Consider the following 14190-nt stretch of genomic DNA (forward strand, 5'->3'; position numbering starts at 1 on the left):
ATCTGTGAGACAAAGGACCAATATGTAACCCGAATATCAGAACACAAGACACAGAGTGAGGTTTAAGGTCAGTGAGGTGGCAAAGAACAGAACTTTTGTTAACTCCTGAAGAAACAGGGTGCGATTGTCTAAGGGAGGGTGGCCTAATGGTTAAGGTGTTTGCCTTACAAACACAAGGCGCAGGGTTCAAGTCTCACAAGGGATAATTGGTTAGGCTTACAATGGCTCGCAAGGGCAGTTAGCCTAGTACTAACCTATGAACCTTAATTAAGGAGGATCTCTTACAAAAGCAGACTGAAAACCAACTAACTTACAACACTCAATCAAGAAGAATTCAGCAATTATCCAGACTAAAGGGCTTTGAATATATTTATAAATAACCAGTCAACAGACCCTAAATCACTGGCAAATAAGGCTATAAACCGTCCATAATTCTAGGAGGATAAAAGTCATGTTGGCACATAAAAAGCAGACTATAATTAAGATAATCTGCAAATGTATTTTTCTTTTAGTTTAGCCACAGAGAACAGTGACAAATATTCACCAGTGCAGCTGAGTGTTGCGATCTTGAGGTGAGTGAGAATGACAGCAGACTTCCACAAAGTAGGCAAGCCACTGTGGCTAAGAGAAAGAGAACGGATATGCAAATAGGAGTCCACTAGTTAAACTTATTGCATAATTTTAGGAAATGGGGTAAATGCCATAATTTCCAAAGCTCCAACAGTTAGGGAGGCTACTTAAGAAATAAATTGATTAAAAAAGTTACCTTCCTGAAATGGAGAGAGCAAAAATATAAAAATGCTCCAGGGCACAGTAGCAAGTGCGATTGTCTAAGGGAGGAAGATAAATTCCCTTTTAACATATTCTGGAAAAGGACCACCCACACACACACCTCAACACAACTTACAACTTTAAAGCTGCATAATGATGAGCTGCTAAGTAGTTCACCTATTTCTAAAACCTCAGAAACGGGAGAAAATCTAGTTTACCTCTCAGTAAAATGACTTGATGTTTGCTTATGGCTTTCTCAGCCAGTCTTCTAAGAAAAGGGGTGCTCTAAAATCAGAAGGATAATTTTTCCCAGAAAACCAAGCAACGTCTGTAAATTTTAGTAGGTAGCACAGTCCCTTATTCATCAATATGCCCTTCTTTATCTAGCAAAGATAGAGTTATTTTATTTTGAAGTGTACCAATCAAGCTACGTAGAATCAAATATACTGATCTGCAAAAAAAAAGCAGTAGAAAACAGGCGACCAGGGAAGACCGTATCCATGTATGAATATCAGATGCTCTACGTCTGATGGAAAAGGACATGGCAACTCATTTGTGCAGTCATAAAAAATGGAGTATGCACCAACATAGCGAGGAAGCCAAAGGACTTCTGGTACAAAACCTTAAGACATGCCTGACATCTGGATAAATACAGATGTGATGAGCATCTTTTAAATCTGTTACCAGGAAATTTGAATAAGGAAGATGATGCAACAAGTTGTAAAGTGACATCATTTTGAAATTGGCACCATCATAAACAGGTTTAGGAAAGATCGATCCAGAACTAATCTCCAAGCATTTTCTCTCTCTGGCACCAAACTCCCTGAATAAAACCCCTTTCCAACCTGGGAAGGGGGAACTGATTCTATCACTCCCTGAGATAGCAAGTTATGAAAGACTGGTAGAAATAAGTGTCCAGTCTCAAAGATGAAGCATTACTCCTGGAAAGGAGGAATTTCCTCACATTTCAATCTAACCTTTATGAATGATTTGTGTGAAACTATAAACTGCCAAAGAGAAAGTGGAGATTCAGACTTTATGAAAGACAAAAGGGGGTGCCAGGGTGGGACAGTGAAACAAAGTCTCAGTCATTCGGACTTACTGTACTGTCCTTGGTTATGAAGTGTTCAGAATTCTTCTTGGAACTCCCTTGCCTTTGCTATTCTTAAATGTCTGCCTGTATTTTGTTTCTTACCAAGACAAGGTAGAGTCTCACTTGAAAACTTTGGAAAAGGAAAGCTGAAAAATCTTGGAGATTCTCTGTACAAACTTGCCCCTTTTATCACACTTTTTGATTACCTATGCAGCACAGGGGACAAAAACTAAAATTTCTATCCAAAGGAGATTTTAAACTCTTATTTTTAAGATCTAGGAGGTACTGAGAATGGAGCCATGCAAATGCCCTCAAAACAGTACCAGTGGCCATATGACGTTATCAGAGTCATATACACTGTATATAACGAGTAGTGACTTGAACAGCAGAAGAAACTAAAATTATTTAAAGCAAAATTTTCATCACAACAGGAAACTGCAGACAAACATTCCTCAAAAGTCTGAGATCTTACTATTTGTAAGACTTTATCAGCAGCAGGATTAACTAAAGCTATAGCTGCTGAATCAGAATAGGGAAGAGTGTATTAATAATCAAAAGATGTAGGAACGTTATACCTCCTTTCAGCCTTTTTAGGGGCAGCTGGTTGTCTGTTAGGGAAAACTGAAAACAGTAACACACATTCCAAGGCAGGCAAATACTGTAGGATTGGGAGTAGGTTCTGTATTTTTTGAGGGACTAGGTTTTGTATTTTCCGAGGGACTGAGAAACCTCAGTGTTCTCCCACTGAAAACACTGGGGCATTTTTAGAAACAGACTCAAAGAGAAACCCCAAAAGGAGAATCAGAAACGGAGCTTCCTCCAAGTCGGAATCAAAAATCTGACAAAACCCTGCATTTGCCCCCTCATCCTCCTGTCCAGATTCTTTCCCTCTTTTACCAGAAACTACAATACAAGAAGGATAAACAGTCTTAAATAAACCCTGAGTCACACCCAGTAACCTACCCCATCTAAGTAAATGTGCGGTGTAGATAAAAGCATAATTGTCTGCTTTTTTGATAGGAAAATGGGGTTAATAGTATTCGTGGTAGCAGCTTCCCTAGGAATAGGAACATTTTGACAAAACAGGGAAGCCCTCCCTGCTCCTTCTCCTAGGGCTGACAACAGTGGGTCTCCCTTTCCCACTAAGGGGGACCCCAACAGTCGCAGAGGATGTGGCTAACCATCAGTCCACAGTGGCTGTAGGTGCTATATAAGAGGGATTTGGGTTAAACAGGAATAATCTAAGGTATAACAAATGACAACAGCAAATCACCCACCTGCAGCTAAGGCAAACTGCTAGCCTACTGTGGTGGCAAAGGCTGTCTGCTTAACATTTTCATTTTGTGGCTGGAAGGTCTGATCATGGGATCTATAAGTTTGTTCCACGGTCAAGCTAAAATAGTGCCTCTTTCCTGGGGAAAAATAACCAGCACTTAATTTCACTTTGTTAGGGTGGCAAAGTGTGTTTACAGTGTCTGTGAAGAAACACCACTTCTCCACAGAAAAAAAATAGTTTTTGGTTTCTTTAAACAACTTTTAAACTGACAGGAAAGAAGAGTGCTCCCCTTTAAAAGTACAGTACAGTCTCATGACAGTAACTTCTAGCTTTAAAATAATTTTCCTGAAGAGGAAATCAATAATAAACAAGTATTAAATGGAAGGTTTTGTCCCCAAATGGATCTTACCTACCCACAAAAGGAACAGCACAAACCAACCTATGATCCTCAAAAGCCTGAGCAGACTACTCTTTGGTGGCAGCAAAGCTCTGAAGAGCTTGTGGCACCAAAAACTTGTCCTTAGTCAGCTGCCTAACAATTTGTGCACGTGGAAGGTGTCCTGAAGGTTTGGAAACTGGATGGCTGTTGCCACATAACTATGGGCTAGGCTTATAAATGCCCTTGGGCAGATAGCCTAGTATGAACCTATGAACCTATGAACCTATCCTTGGCAGGATATAGTCCATATAGCTAGGGCTACCACAACACTGATAAATATAAACCTCTCTAGTAAAGCATCAAGCAGAATATCCAACAAGTTTTAAGTGTTTATGAGAGAACAAAAATATGTTAAACAAGATTCACAGATAATCTACAAAAGCTAGCGGTCTTCTCCTGCCAAGCAAAAGTAATGCTACATCAGACAATTGTACTGCAAGTAAGAAACGCTGACATTTACTCAGACTTACCTAGGAGCTGCCATTCACTGCTCCCAAGCAATCTAACATTTCATTGCACACAACCTATGCATATTACAGCCAATCACACAAAAATGTAACATTCCCCACTTCTACATTATACGCACAAAAATGGATACACAAACATAAAATACTGACACTCAAAGTAAATGTATAAAGCAAAATTGTTCAATGCAGACACCAACTCAGAAAAAAGTGATGCTTTGATGGACGGTGCAGTGGTGCAGCGGTAGCATTGTTGCCTCTCAGCAAGAGGTTCTCCGGTTCAATTCTCGGCTGGGGTTGCCTTCTGTGCGGAGTCTGCATGTCCTCCCTGCATTCATGTGCGTTTCCCTCCAGGTGCTCCGATTTCCTCCCACGTTACACAGACATGCATCTGGAGCCTTTCTCCCCGGGTCCCCGCTGAAAATTGGCTTTGTTCCAAGTCGGACTTTCCAGGTTAACAAATGTTAAATAAAAAAATGAAATTATACAGCACAGAGACTACATCACTCTACAGAAGACCACTAATAATAAAACAGTAATAATCCCTTCCTCAAAGTCTGGAACAGGTCTGCAAAGAATCATACAGAATACAATTCCATAGACATCTGTGATGCAGAACAGTACTACCCATCAGAGTAGGATATTTTACCCCCTTAAAGCAATACTCACTTTGTATTGGACTTCAACTTTGTAGTGGACTTCAGCTTTCCTTTTGCAGTCAAGTATTCCTGAAGTTTTCGCTGGCGTTCCTCTAGAAGAAAGACAAAAAAGATAAAATGTCAGCAAACTTTTAAGTCACAGCTTCAGTTATAGAAACTGATTTTAGGTATTCCAAAGCTACACAATTAATAGCACTATGTTGGCATTTCATTTGATAAACTTCAAAGCAGACCAACAAATCAGTCAGGCATCAAAATAGCTGTCAAATGTCACACTTGTTTATTTTATCTACTTATTTGACATTTGTTAACTGGGGTGTTCCAACTGAGCCAGAGGCCCATTTTTGGTAGAGACCCCAAGGAGAAAAGCTCCAGTCTAAAAAACATAAATAAAAATACAATAGACATAATAATGCAGAGTACACTACTCAGACCTGAGTATATAAACAAAAGCATAAACATTAAGAAAAATTCCAATTACAATAGTAACAATGTAATAAAAAGTTAATCCAGGATGTAACAAGAGCATCAGCAGGGAAAGACATAAAAGAGGCCAAGTAATAGAGAAGGTTTAAATTAGCAATTAAAGATTCCATCAGTATGATGCCACATGTGAGGAAACATTGTGTTATATGTGGAATGTATAGGACAAAAATGAGAAATAAGAGCAAGTGAAATAGAAGGAACTACTTCTAATGGATTTGAAGGGGAGTGACAGAAATAGAGTGGAGGTAGAGATTACTACAAAGGTGTCAAGTGGGAGCTTAGCATGGGTAAGACCAGGTGTACTGTTTTAACTCAAACTGGTGATGTTGACAGATATTTCTTATGTTGGGGGAAAGGTGTTCCAAGCATGTGCACAGAGTACTTGTAACAAGACTTTCCAATGTTCTTTTTGGGTTTACAGATGTCGGTCAGATGAGCGGAGATGTTGGAGGGTGATGTAGTATGACATGAGGTTGGAGAGGGAAGGACAAGAAGAGTGACTAAGAGAATAGTGTGTGATCTGTAGTTGAGGAAATAGTAGTGGATGTGAGAATTCATAAAATTGAAACTTCTTAAGAGTGATAGAGTGGTGAGGTGAAGGATTTGCGGCGAATCTGGCTATTTTGTTGTATGTTTTGTCTAGTTTGGACAAAAGAGTAAAATGAATATTAGTAAGGATAGGGTCAGCATAGAGTAAAGTAGGGTAAGAGGAGTGACTGAGCCAGAGAAATTCTGGAGGTAGAAGTGAGGAATTTCCCATCTCTACAAAGTAGGCCAAGTTTCTGTTTTTCTTTTGTGTTTTTAATGCATTGTTGGATATGTCGGTCAAATTTTAATTCATCAATTATGGTACCAAGTAGCTTGGCATGAAGTTCAGCTTTAATGATAGTGTTGTCAAAGGAGGGGATGACAAAGGAGGATTTCTGCTGACCCAGTATTTTAGGAAAGAATAGAAGTTTTTTTTTTTTTTTTTTATGATAGACACTGACAGCTGTCAGAACAGCAATCTAAAAATAAAATGATTAGAAGATAGTGTCAGTAGCTACGCAGAGAGTAAACCAAAGGTAGGTGTGTGTGTGTGTGTGTGTGTGTGTGTGTGTGTTACTTCCATTGTTAACAAGTGCAGAACTTTACACCTTAAAATACCAAATACTGCTTTTGGTTTCATCTTCGCAGAAAACCACCAGACTCCAGATACATGTACAAACTCAAGTAGATTGCAGACAGACATTCACTAGTATCCAACACTTGCTAAAAGTAGACTACCACTACTTCTATTCTAAAAAATAATGAAAATATCTACATAACTCCCGTGTGCGTGTGTGTATGTACATTCATATTACACACACATATATATATATATATATATATATATATATATATATATATATATATATATATATACACACACACACACACACACACACACACACACACACACACACACACACACACACACACTATATAAATGCATGCACACACATTTTATATATACTCTCACACATGCACACAGAATGAATAAAATGGAGGCAATTTTCTAAGCACAAGAATGTCCATTTTTTGGAGTGGGTAGACTGTTTTCCCAAAAGCCCCCACTCTATTGGGTAGTACTGTTTATACAAATATAGTAAAGTTTTGTTAGAAATTTATCCTAGTTTCAGAGGGTGTTACAGTCATAACACCGGGGATTCCAATTGCTGGCCCAAATTCCAGAACTCTACTTTCTACCTTAGCATCATTTTTAAGAAGTCCACTTTCAGAGCTTTCCTGCTTTTTCAAAACCAGAAGACTTGTGCCAAGACTAAAACCCCCAACTGGACCTAGGGAGAGTCATCCACAAACAATGACCTAAACAAAAGTCCTAATCCTCCTCTCTGGTTTCTAAGTGATGTCAGATGGAAGGTGTGATGTGAGGTGATAAGGGTACCCATCCCAAACTCAAGGGAAGAGGAAGACAGACTAGAAACAAGAGTGAGACAGACAGCACTCGAGTGAGAGAGGAATGAGAGAAAAAGAATGAGAATTAATGGTGGGTGAAAAAAAGGACTGAAAAAGGAATATATTCAAACATCTGCAACTATGTCACATTCTTAATACAACTGTATTATGCTCATTATATTACTCTCTGTTGTAATCATGACATCTTGGAAAGCTCCCACATCTCAATATCCAGTGGGTGGCCAGCAAGCCCTAGGAGATGCTCAAGGTCCGAGGAGGTTGTAAGGATAGCAGACTCTGAGGATGATCACATCACCCCTGCCTTGGACATACAATCAAAGTTATAGTGCCTGAAGAAGATATGGACAGATGACCAGGAAGCTGCTTCCAAAATGGCCCGTGTGTTAGCAGCCCTAAGGAAGACCATGGTGGTTGCAGTAGCTGAACAAGCCTCAGCAAAGCCAGAATGGCTTTGCCAAGAAAAAAATAAATAAATAAACGCACTATATAATCTCCATTTACCAGTTCACCCTCCCTGCCTTTAAGGAATGGGAAGAAGCAGCTGGTCTCACTTCATCAATTTTTCCATATATAACGTTTTGCCCTGAAGAAGTAAAAATGCAAAACAAGTCAAACTACAGCAAATCTCCCCCCCCCCCTTAATTCTGTTTTCTGGGGGGGTACTGCAGAAGAGACCACAGAAAGGGGAACCACACCAGATGAGGCAAGAAAAAGAGCTACGAGGATCACTGTCGCTCTGCAATGGGCTGCCTTCTGGAGAAATTTGACAATTAGAGGAACTGGGGGATAAGTGTACAGGAGTCTCAAGGGGTAAGCATACAGAAGAGCATCTCAACATGACTGCCCCTTAGAAGGGACGAAGGCACAATAGCTACTGAAACTGGTGTTGGATGTGGAGGCAAAGAAGTCTAAACAAGGAGTGACCCAGCACCTGAAGATATGAGCTGCCACTCTCGGATTCAAAGACCACTCAAGAAAAATGTTCCTACTCAAGCTGTTGACCAGAATGCTGGACATCCTCAGGATATGCTTTGCAACCAGAGACAACTGAGATGAGATCACCATGGCTAAACCCTCATGGCCACATGACAGAGCATAATAATGTGGCCCCCCCCCCCTTGCTTGCCGAGACACCAGACAGACATACTCTCCATATGCATCAAAATCACAGCATTTTGGAAGACGTTCTGAAAGGCCTGCAATGCAAGGAGGACAGCCCTCCTCTCCAGAGCACTGATGTGGATGTTGGCCTCCACAGAAGATCAGGACCTTTGAACTGTCCCTCCTTTTGAAACTGCCCTCCCACCCAAGAAGGGAGGCATCCATGGTGACTGTGGCTGCAGGAAGAAAAAAAAGTTACATCTTACCATAACATAGATTCATAGATTATTACTAGGCTAATTGCCCTTGCAAGCCATTTTAAGCCTAGCCAATTATCCCTTGTGAGACTCAAACCCTGCATTCCATCTGTGTTGTCGATCTTCACTAATCCTTGACTGTGGGCTTGGTTCCAAGCCTCAGAACTGACTCAGCCATTTATTTTAGCTCACACCTTCAGAACTCTCGAGCTAGGCTTTACCCATAATGCTCCTCTCTAAATTACCTCAGATTTAGTTTGCCTACATTAGTGGCAGACAGATAAGAATAGGAGACCAGATACGTGCCCTCAATATCAAGCCAGTTCTGGGAAAATTCGACACATTAAGTGCCTCATGCTGGGGAAAGGAGGGAGTTAAATGTCAAGGATCCTTGGAATTGCCTAAAAAAGAATGGTACAATCTATGGATACCACTCAACACCCATGCATCTGAGGTGATGTTCTCCCAAGCTTCTGGGTGGAGACACAAGCAACCCCTGACTGCTTCCAAAGCATGACAGTTGGGCAACCCTTCAAGAACACTGAAAAGGCCTGCCAGAGAAGGTTCTGTGGAAGCCCTAATTTTGCGGACTGCCCCTTCTCCGCAGGTGGCATCCAACAGGGTTCACTGAGGGGTAGCGAAATGTACTGCTATGGCAGAGTCTTCTCTTCTCGCTTACTCCTAGTAAGTGTGCCCTTAATCTCTGGAATAAGGAGCACCTTAAAGCAATCCACAAAGTTGCACACTTGCATCCAAGCATGATGCAGCATGGCAACACCAGACCCAAATGCCAAGGACACTCCAACTGCGAAATGAGCCTCATGGAAATATTGGTGATAGCAGGGTACACAACAGTGTCTCTAGAGTTTTCTGAATTTCTAGTGAATGCTGCGTCTTAACATTCATCAACACTTCAAAAAACAGATTATGGAGTCTGGTCAAGTGCGATAGTTTATTGTCCTCACAGTGAATATTACCAAAGCAAAAGACTGCTTCCCTAGGATAGTTCAAAACCCAAGACTCACTGTTCAGGGGATGGACAAAGGATCTCTCCTAGGAGATTTCTCCTAGACTGCCACCATGATCATATCCATGGCTGCACCCTTTTCTCCAATGTGGTCCTTGGGAGGAGCAAGAATTTTGTCAGGCTTCTGAGGAATAGAATTCACCGTATCAGACTCCTTCCACTCCCTCTGAGACACTAGGTATATGAGCATATTTAGTAGGGATACCAGTCAAAATGTGGATGGGTCCATGATGAAGAGCTCCAAAGATACTGACTCCTAGGAGGGGGCTTCAGTGTGTGTGTTCCAGCCACCACATTGGCAAAGAAGCTCCAAGAGGTCACCAAAGGAGGTATCATCACAGGTAGACCAAGGGGGAACCTTCTCCTTCCTCATGGTCAGTATTCTTGGCAAGACACTCCTCAGGAGAGTCTAGGTGCTTCCTCTTGGACTGCCTGTCATCACAGATCTTCCATTCAGGCAAAGCCGGAGAAGAGGGAAAGTGGCAGGAAGCCTCAACACTGGAGCAGACTGGAGACCAACCAGCATAGGCTGCCCTGGAGCAGGCTGATGACTGATCACAGGCCCAGATGTGAAAGGAGATGGAACACTGGCTGAGGACACTTGAGCCTTCTCCTCAGAGGAGAGCATTCTTTCCATGAAAAAGGAGTAGCGGATGCCGACTTCCAAGAGCCAATGGTCCCAGTATCTGGAAATACCAGAGATTGGTATGAGTCCAGGGGGCGCTACTCCATGTTCTGACATCGAGATGGGAGCTAAACTGTCAAACATCAAACTTCTGAGCGAGAAGGATGATCCCAAAGCTGGGATTGTTGACCCCAACCCAGAAATGCAAGCCTCAACACCATGGCCCAGAGGTGGCTGGAGTCAATGATAAAGTAGGAGCCAGAACAGAGGACAGCACAGTCAGATCTAACACAAAGGGCAGAAATGCAACCGTGCCTGAGGACATTGGATACAAAGGGTCCAAAGAAGGAAAAGAGGTCCCAGGAACAGGTACCGGATCCAAATGGATAAGATCCAATTGCATTTGTGTCTGCATTAATTCTCCAAGTCAGAAGATTTAAAACTGCCTACTGACTTCAACGACAGAGGACGAAGCCACTGATGGGGACTTGGAGAACGAGAAACCCACCTGCCAGATCCAACCTGGGGAGACTCAGAACCAGGGCAGGGAAGGCAGAGACTTTTGGGTCCAGTGAGCCAGGAGAGGGACAAGGCACAGAGAGAGAGGACATGTCCTTGGAAGAGCAGTGTTTGTCAAATCTAACTTCAAGCGTGGAAGAAGCAAATAAGGGAAGAACCAGCTGGAAGGAGGCCCTTAAGGACTAACTTCACCCATCTCTCTCTGACTGCCCTAGACCCAAACTTCTTGCAGATGGAATGTGGCACTGAGATGGGCAAAGTACAGTTTTGTACACTAACCATAAATGTAGATGTAGATGTTAGAGTGTATTCCCTGTTGCAGTCATCACATTTGGGTTATCTGCCTGCATGTAGCCCTCAGTCGGCCAGAATACCAGAGTTATGGGATTTCTGCATCAGATGCTGTCGCCTCTTCCATGACGGAATGCTGTTAGGGGTATAAAACATGCAGCCGATGCCATTACATCAGTTTTTCTTGCCCCAGATGTCAGGAGCCCCCCAAATAGGCAGCAAATACATGGTGTGGAACACCTCCAGTAAAAAAGTAAATACCACTGCCATAAGATATGGCCAAAAAAGAGGATAGGTAGAAAGTATACAAAAATCAGGAGGGCTGGAGGGAGGGTAACCAGGACTGCAACAGTGAATACACTCGAACATCTACATTCATGGTAAGTGTACACAACTGTACTATGTTCTTCATGTTTCACTGTTGCAGTCATCACACTTTGGTTGATTCCCAAAGCTGAGGAAGGATGGAGGCAGTCAAGAAGTATTAGGGCGGGCTAGCAGGCCTTGTAAGACTCCTGTAGCAAATCCAGGTCTGGATTTAGAAAAGATAGGCAAGTGGTAATGCTTGGTAAAGGTGTGTACTGAACTCCAGGTAGCAGCTTCTAGGATATCCCTGGTAGGAACTCCCCTGAGAAATGCTGTAGTGGTCGAGGTAGCCCTAGTGGAATGGGTTCTGATCCCCTGTGGGGTAGGTTTTCCATGGTGCTTGTAGCAGAAATGGATGCAGTGTGCTATCCATTTGGAGATGGTTTGCTTTGAAATGGCCTTGCCCTTTGCCCCTGTAGCAAAGCTGACTAGCAGCTGGTCAGATTTTAGTCCCGTCAAGGTAGAACCCAAGCGGTCTGTGCACGTCCAAGGAGTGCAGGATCCTTTCCCCTTTATTCGGAGGATTAGGAAAAAAGGTTGGTAAATGGATGGATTGGTTTAAAGCCACACTGGATACCACCTTGGGCATAAATGATGGGTTAAGTCCTGAGGGGAATCCTGTCAGCATGGAAGATAAGGGAGGGTTCCACAGCCATAAGGGCCTGTAACTCGGACCCTCTTCTTGCTGAAGTGATGGCTAGAAGTAAGGCGGTTTTCTGAGAGGAATTTTAACTCTGCTGTAGCAGTAGGCTCAAAAGGGGGGGGGGGAGCGTGAGCTTCTCTAGTACAAAGTTAAGGTCCCAGGCAGGAGTGGGAGCTCTCCGCGGGGGTCTTAAATTGTTAGCTCCTCTCAGGAACTGTTTGACCAGAGAGTGAGAGAAGAGGGGTGGCTCAGTATTGTAATAAGCTGAGATGGCAGAGGCATGAATCTTAATGGATGAGAAGGATAGGCCTTTGTGGAGCAGCTCTGCTAGATAATCTAGGATTTGAGGTAAGGTGGGCACGGCTGTGTCCTTTCCCTGAGACTGGCTTCAAGAACAGTATCTTTTCCACTTTTTTGAATAGGATTTCCTAGTACTAGGTTTCCTGGCCTCAAGGATGACATCCAGCACCTGTTTGCTGAGGGTTGCTGGTGATGTATTCAGGGAATAAGCCAGGCTGCTAGGTTCAGGGTTTGTAGCGGAGGATGCAAAATCTGGCCCTCCTGCTGGGACAGCAGAGAGGGGGTCTGATGCAGGTGCCAGGGTGGCACTTGTCAGACTGCGTAACGGTGGGTACCAAGTGCTGGCGTGGCCAGTCTGGTGCAATAAGGGTGGTCCTTGGCCTGTCCTGTTTGATCTTGAGTAGTACTTTCCAGAGGAGGGGCAGAGGGGGAAAGGCATAAATTGAGAGGTTTTCCCGTGTAAAGGATAGGGCATCCACTTTCTATGCTTGGCTGTCGGGAGTTCTGGTGCACAATTTGCTCAATTGATGGTTCTGGGGGGAAGCAAAGAGGTCCACCTCTGTTGTCCCCAAACTGTGGATTAGAAGCTTGAATGAATTGGGTTCCAGTTTCCACTCATGGGGGTCCATTAGCTTTCTGCTTAAGTCTGCCAATGAATTTTGTTTGCCTGGCAGGCACTCAGCTTGCAGGTGCACTTGGTTGCTCAAGGCTGTGTTCCACAGAGCCATGGCTAACCTGCAGAGTGGGTAGGAATGAGTTCCCCCCTGCTTGCTTATGTACCACATGGCTGTGGTGTTGTCTGTCTTTATCAAGAGTTGTCCTGGAAGAATAAGGTATTTGAAGGCTGTCAGTGCATTCTGCACAGCTAACATTTCTTTTTGATTGATATGCAGGTGTATTTGTCCTGGGCTCCATTTGCCTTGAATGCATTTGCCTGCCATTTGAGCCCCCCCATGCATAGTCTGATGCATCTGTTGTCAGGGTTTGGGCAGCAGAGGGGGTTGAGTGAAAGCGATTCTCTTGTTGTGGTTGCAGGTCTCTGCCCACCAAAGGAACTCTGTCCTTAGGCAAGGAATGATCAGAATCACAGTTTGGTGTCAACATTCTCAGGACCTGGAGAGACTTACTACTGAAGTTTCCTCATATGCAGTCTTGCATATGGAATTAGGAGAATGCATGAGGCCATGAACCCTAGAGCTTGCAGTATTTTCCTTGCAGATAGCTGGGTTTGGGTGGCCAGTAGTTTGAAGTAATTTGTCAAATAAACCTGCTTTTCTGGAGTGAGGAAAGCCATCTGGGAAGTTGTTCAAGCTTGCTCCCAGGAATACAATTTCTTGGCTTGGTACCAGATGTGATTTCTTTTCTTTGATGGTATATCCCAGAGACGTTAGGAGTCTCTTTACAAATGTCAGGTGCTGAAGTAGCAATTCCTGACTGTCCACCTGAATCAGACAATTGTCCAAGTATGGATAAATTTGAATGTTTCTCTACCTGCAGTATGCAATGGCTGGAGCCAGGCACTTTGTGAATACCCTGAGCACAATAGATAAGCCAAAGGGAAGCGAAGAGAAGTGCATAGAGCTTGCCCTGAAACGTAGATATTTTCTGCAAGATTCCCTTATGGGGATGTGCATATGAGCTTCTTTTAAATCTAGGGTGACCAGCCAGGAATCCTTGGCTAGCATAGGCAGCAGCTGTTGGGTGTGTAAGCATTTTGAACTTTGGTACCACCAGGAAGGTGTTGAGAATAGACATCTAGGATAGGGCGCCAAGAGTTTTCTTTTCTGGGCACCAGAAACAGACTGGAGTAGAAACCCTGTCCCCTTTGCTCTGTTGGAACAGGCTGAATAGACCGGATACTGAAGAGAAAGTACTTGCTTTTGGGCCTCTGTCCACTGGTTTTTTTTTTTGGGG

General features: G+C 43.1%; 1 protein-coding gene across 1 annotated transcript in view; it reads right to left on the minus strand.

The window, feature by feature from the left end:
- CKAP2L (cytoskeleton associated protein 2 like) overlaps nucleotides 1-14190 on the minus strand; it is a gene marked incomplete in the record, with an annotated part of 1473239 nt that overhangs the window by 1196672 nt on the left and 262377 nt on the right. The window contains 1 exon segment of the mRNA XM_044084267.1: nucleotides 4713-4794. Within this exon segment, the coding sequence (XP_043940202.1) occupies nucleotides 4713-4794 (82 nt within the window).

Source organism: Protopterus annectens, chromosome 9.part0, assembly GCF_019279795.1.
Source record: "Protopterus annectens isolate FY-2018-M chromosome 9.part0, PAN1.0, whole genome shotgun sequence".
NCBI lineage: Eukaryota > Metazoa > Chordata > Ceratodontiformes > Protopteridae > Protopterus > Protopterus annectens.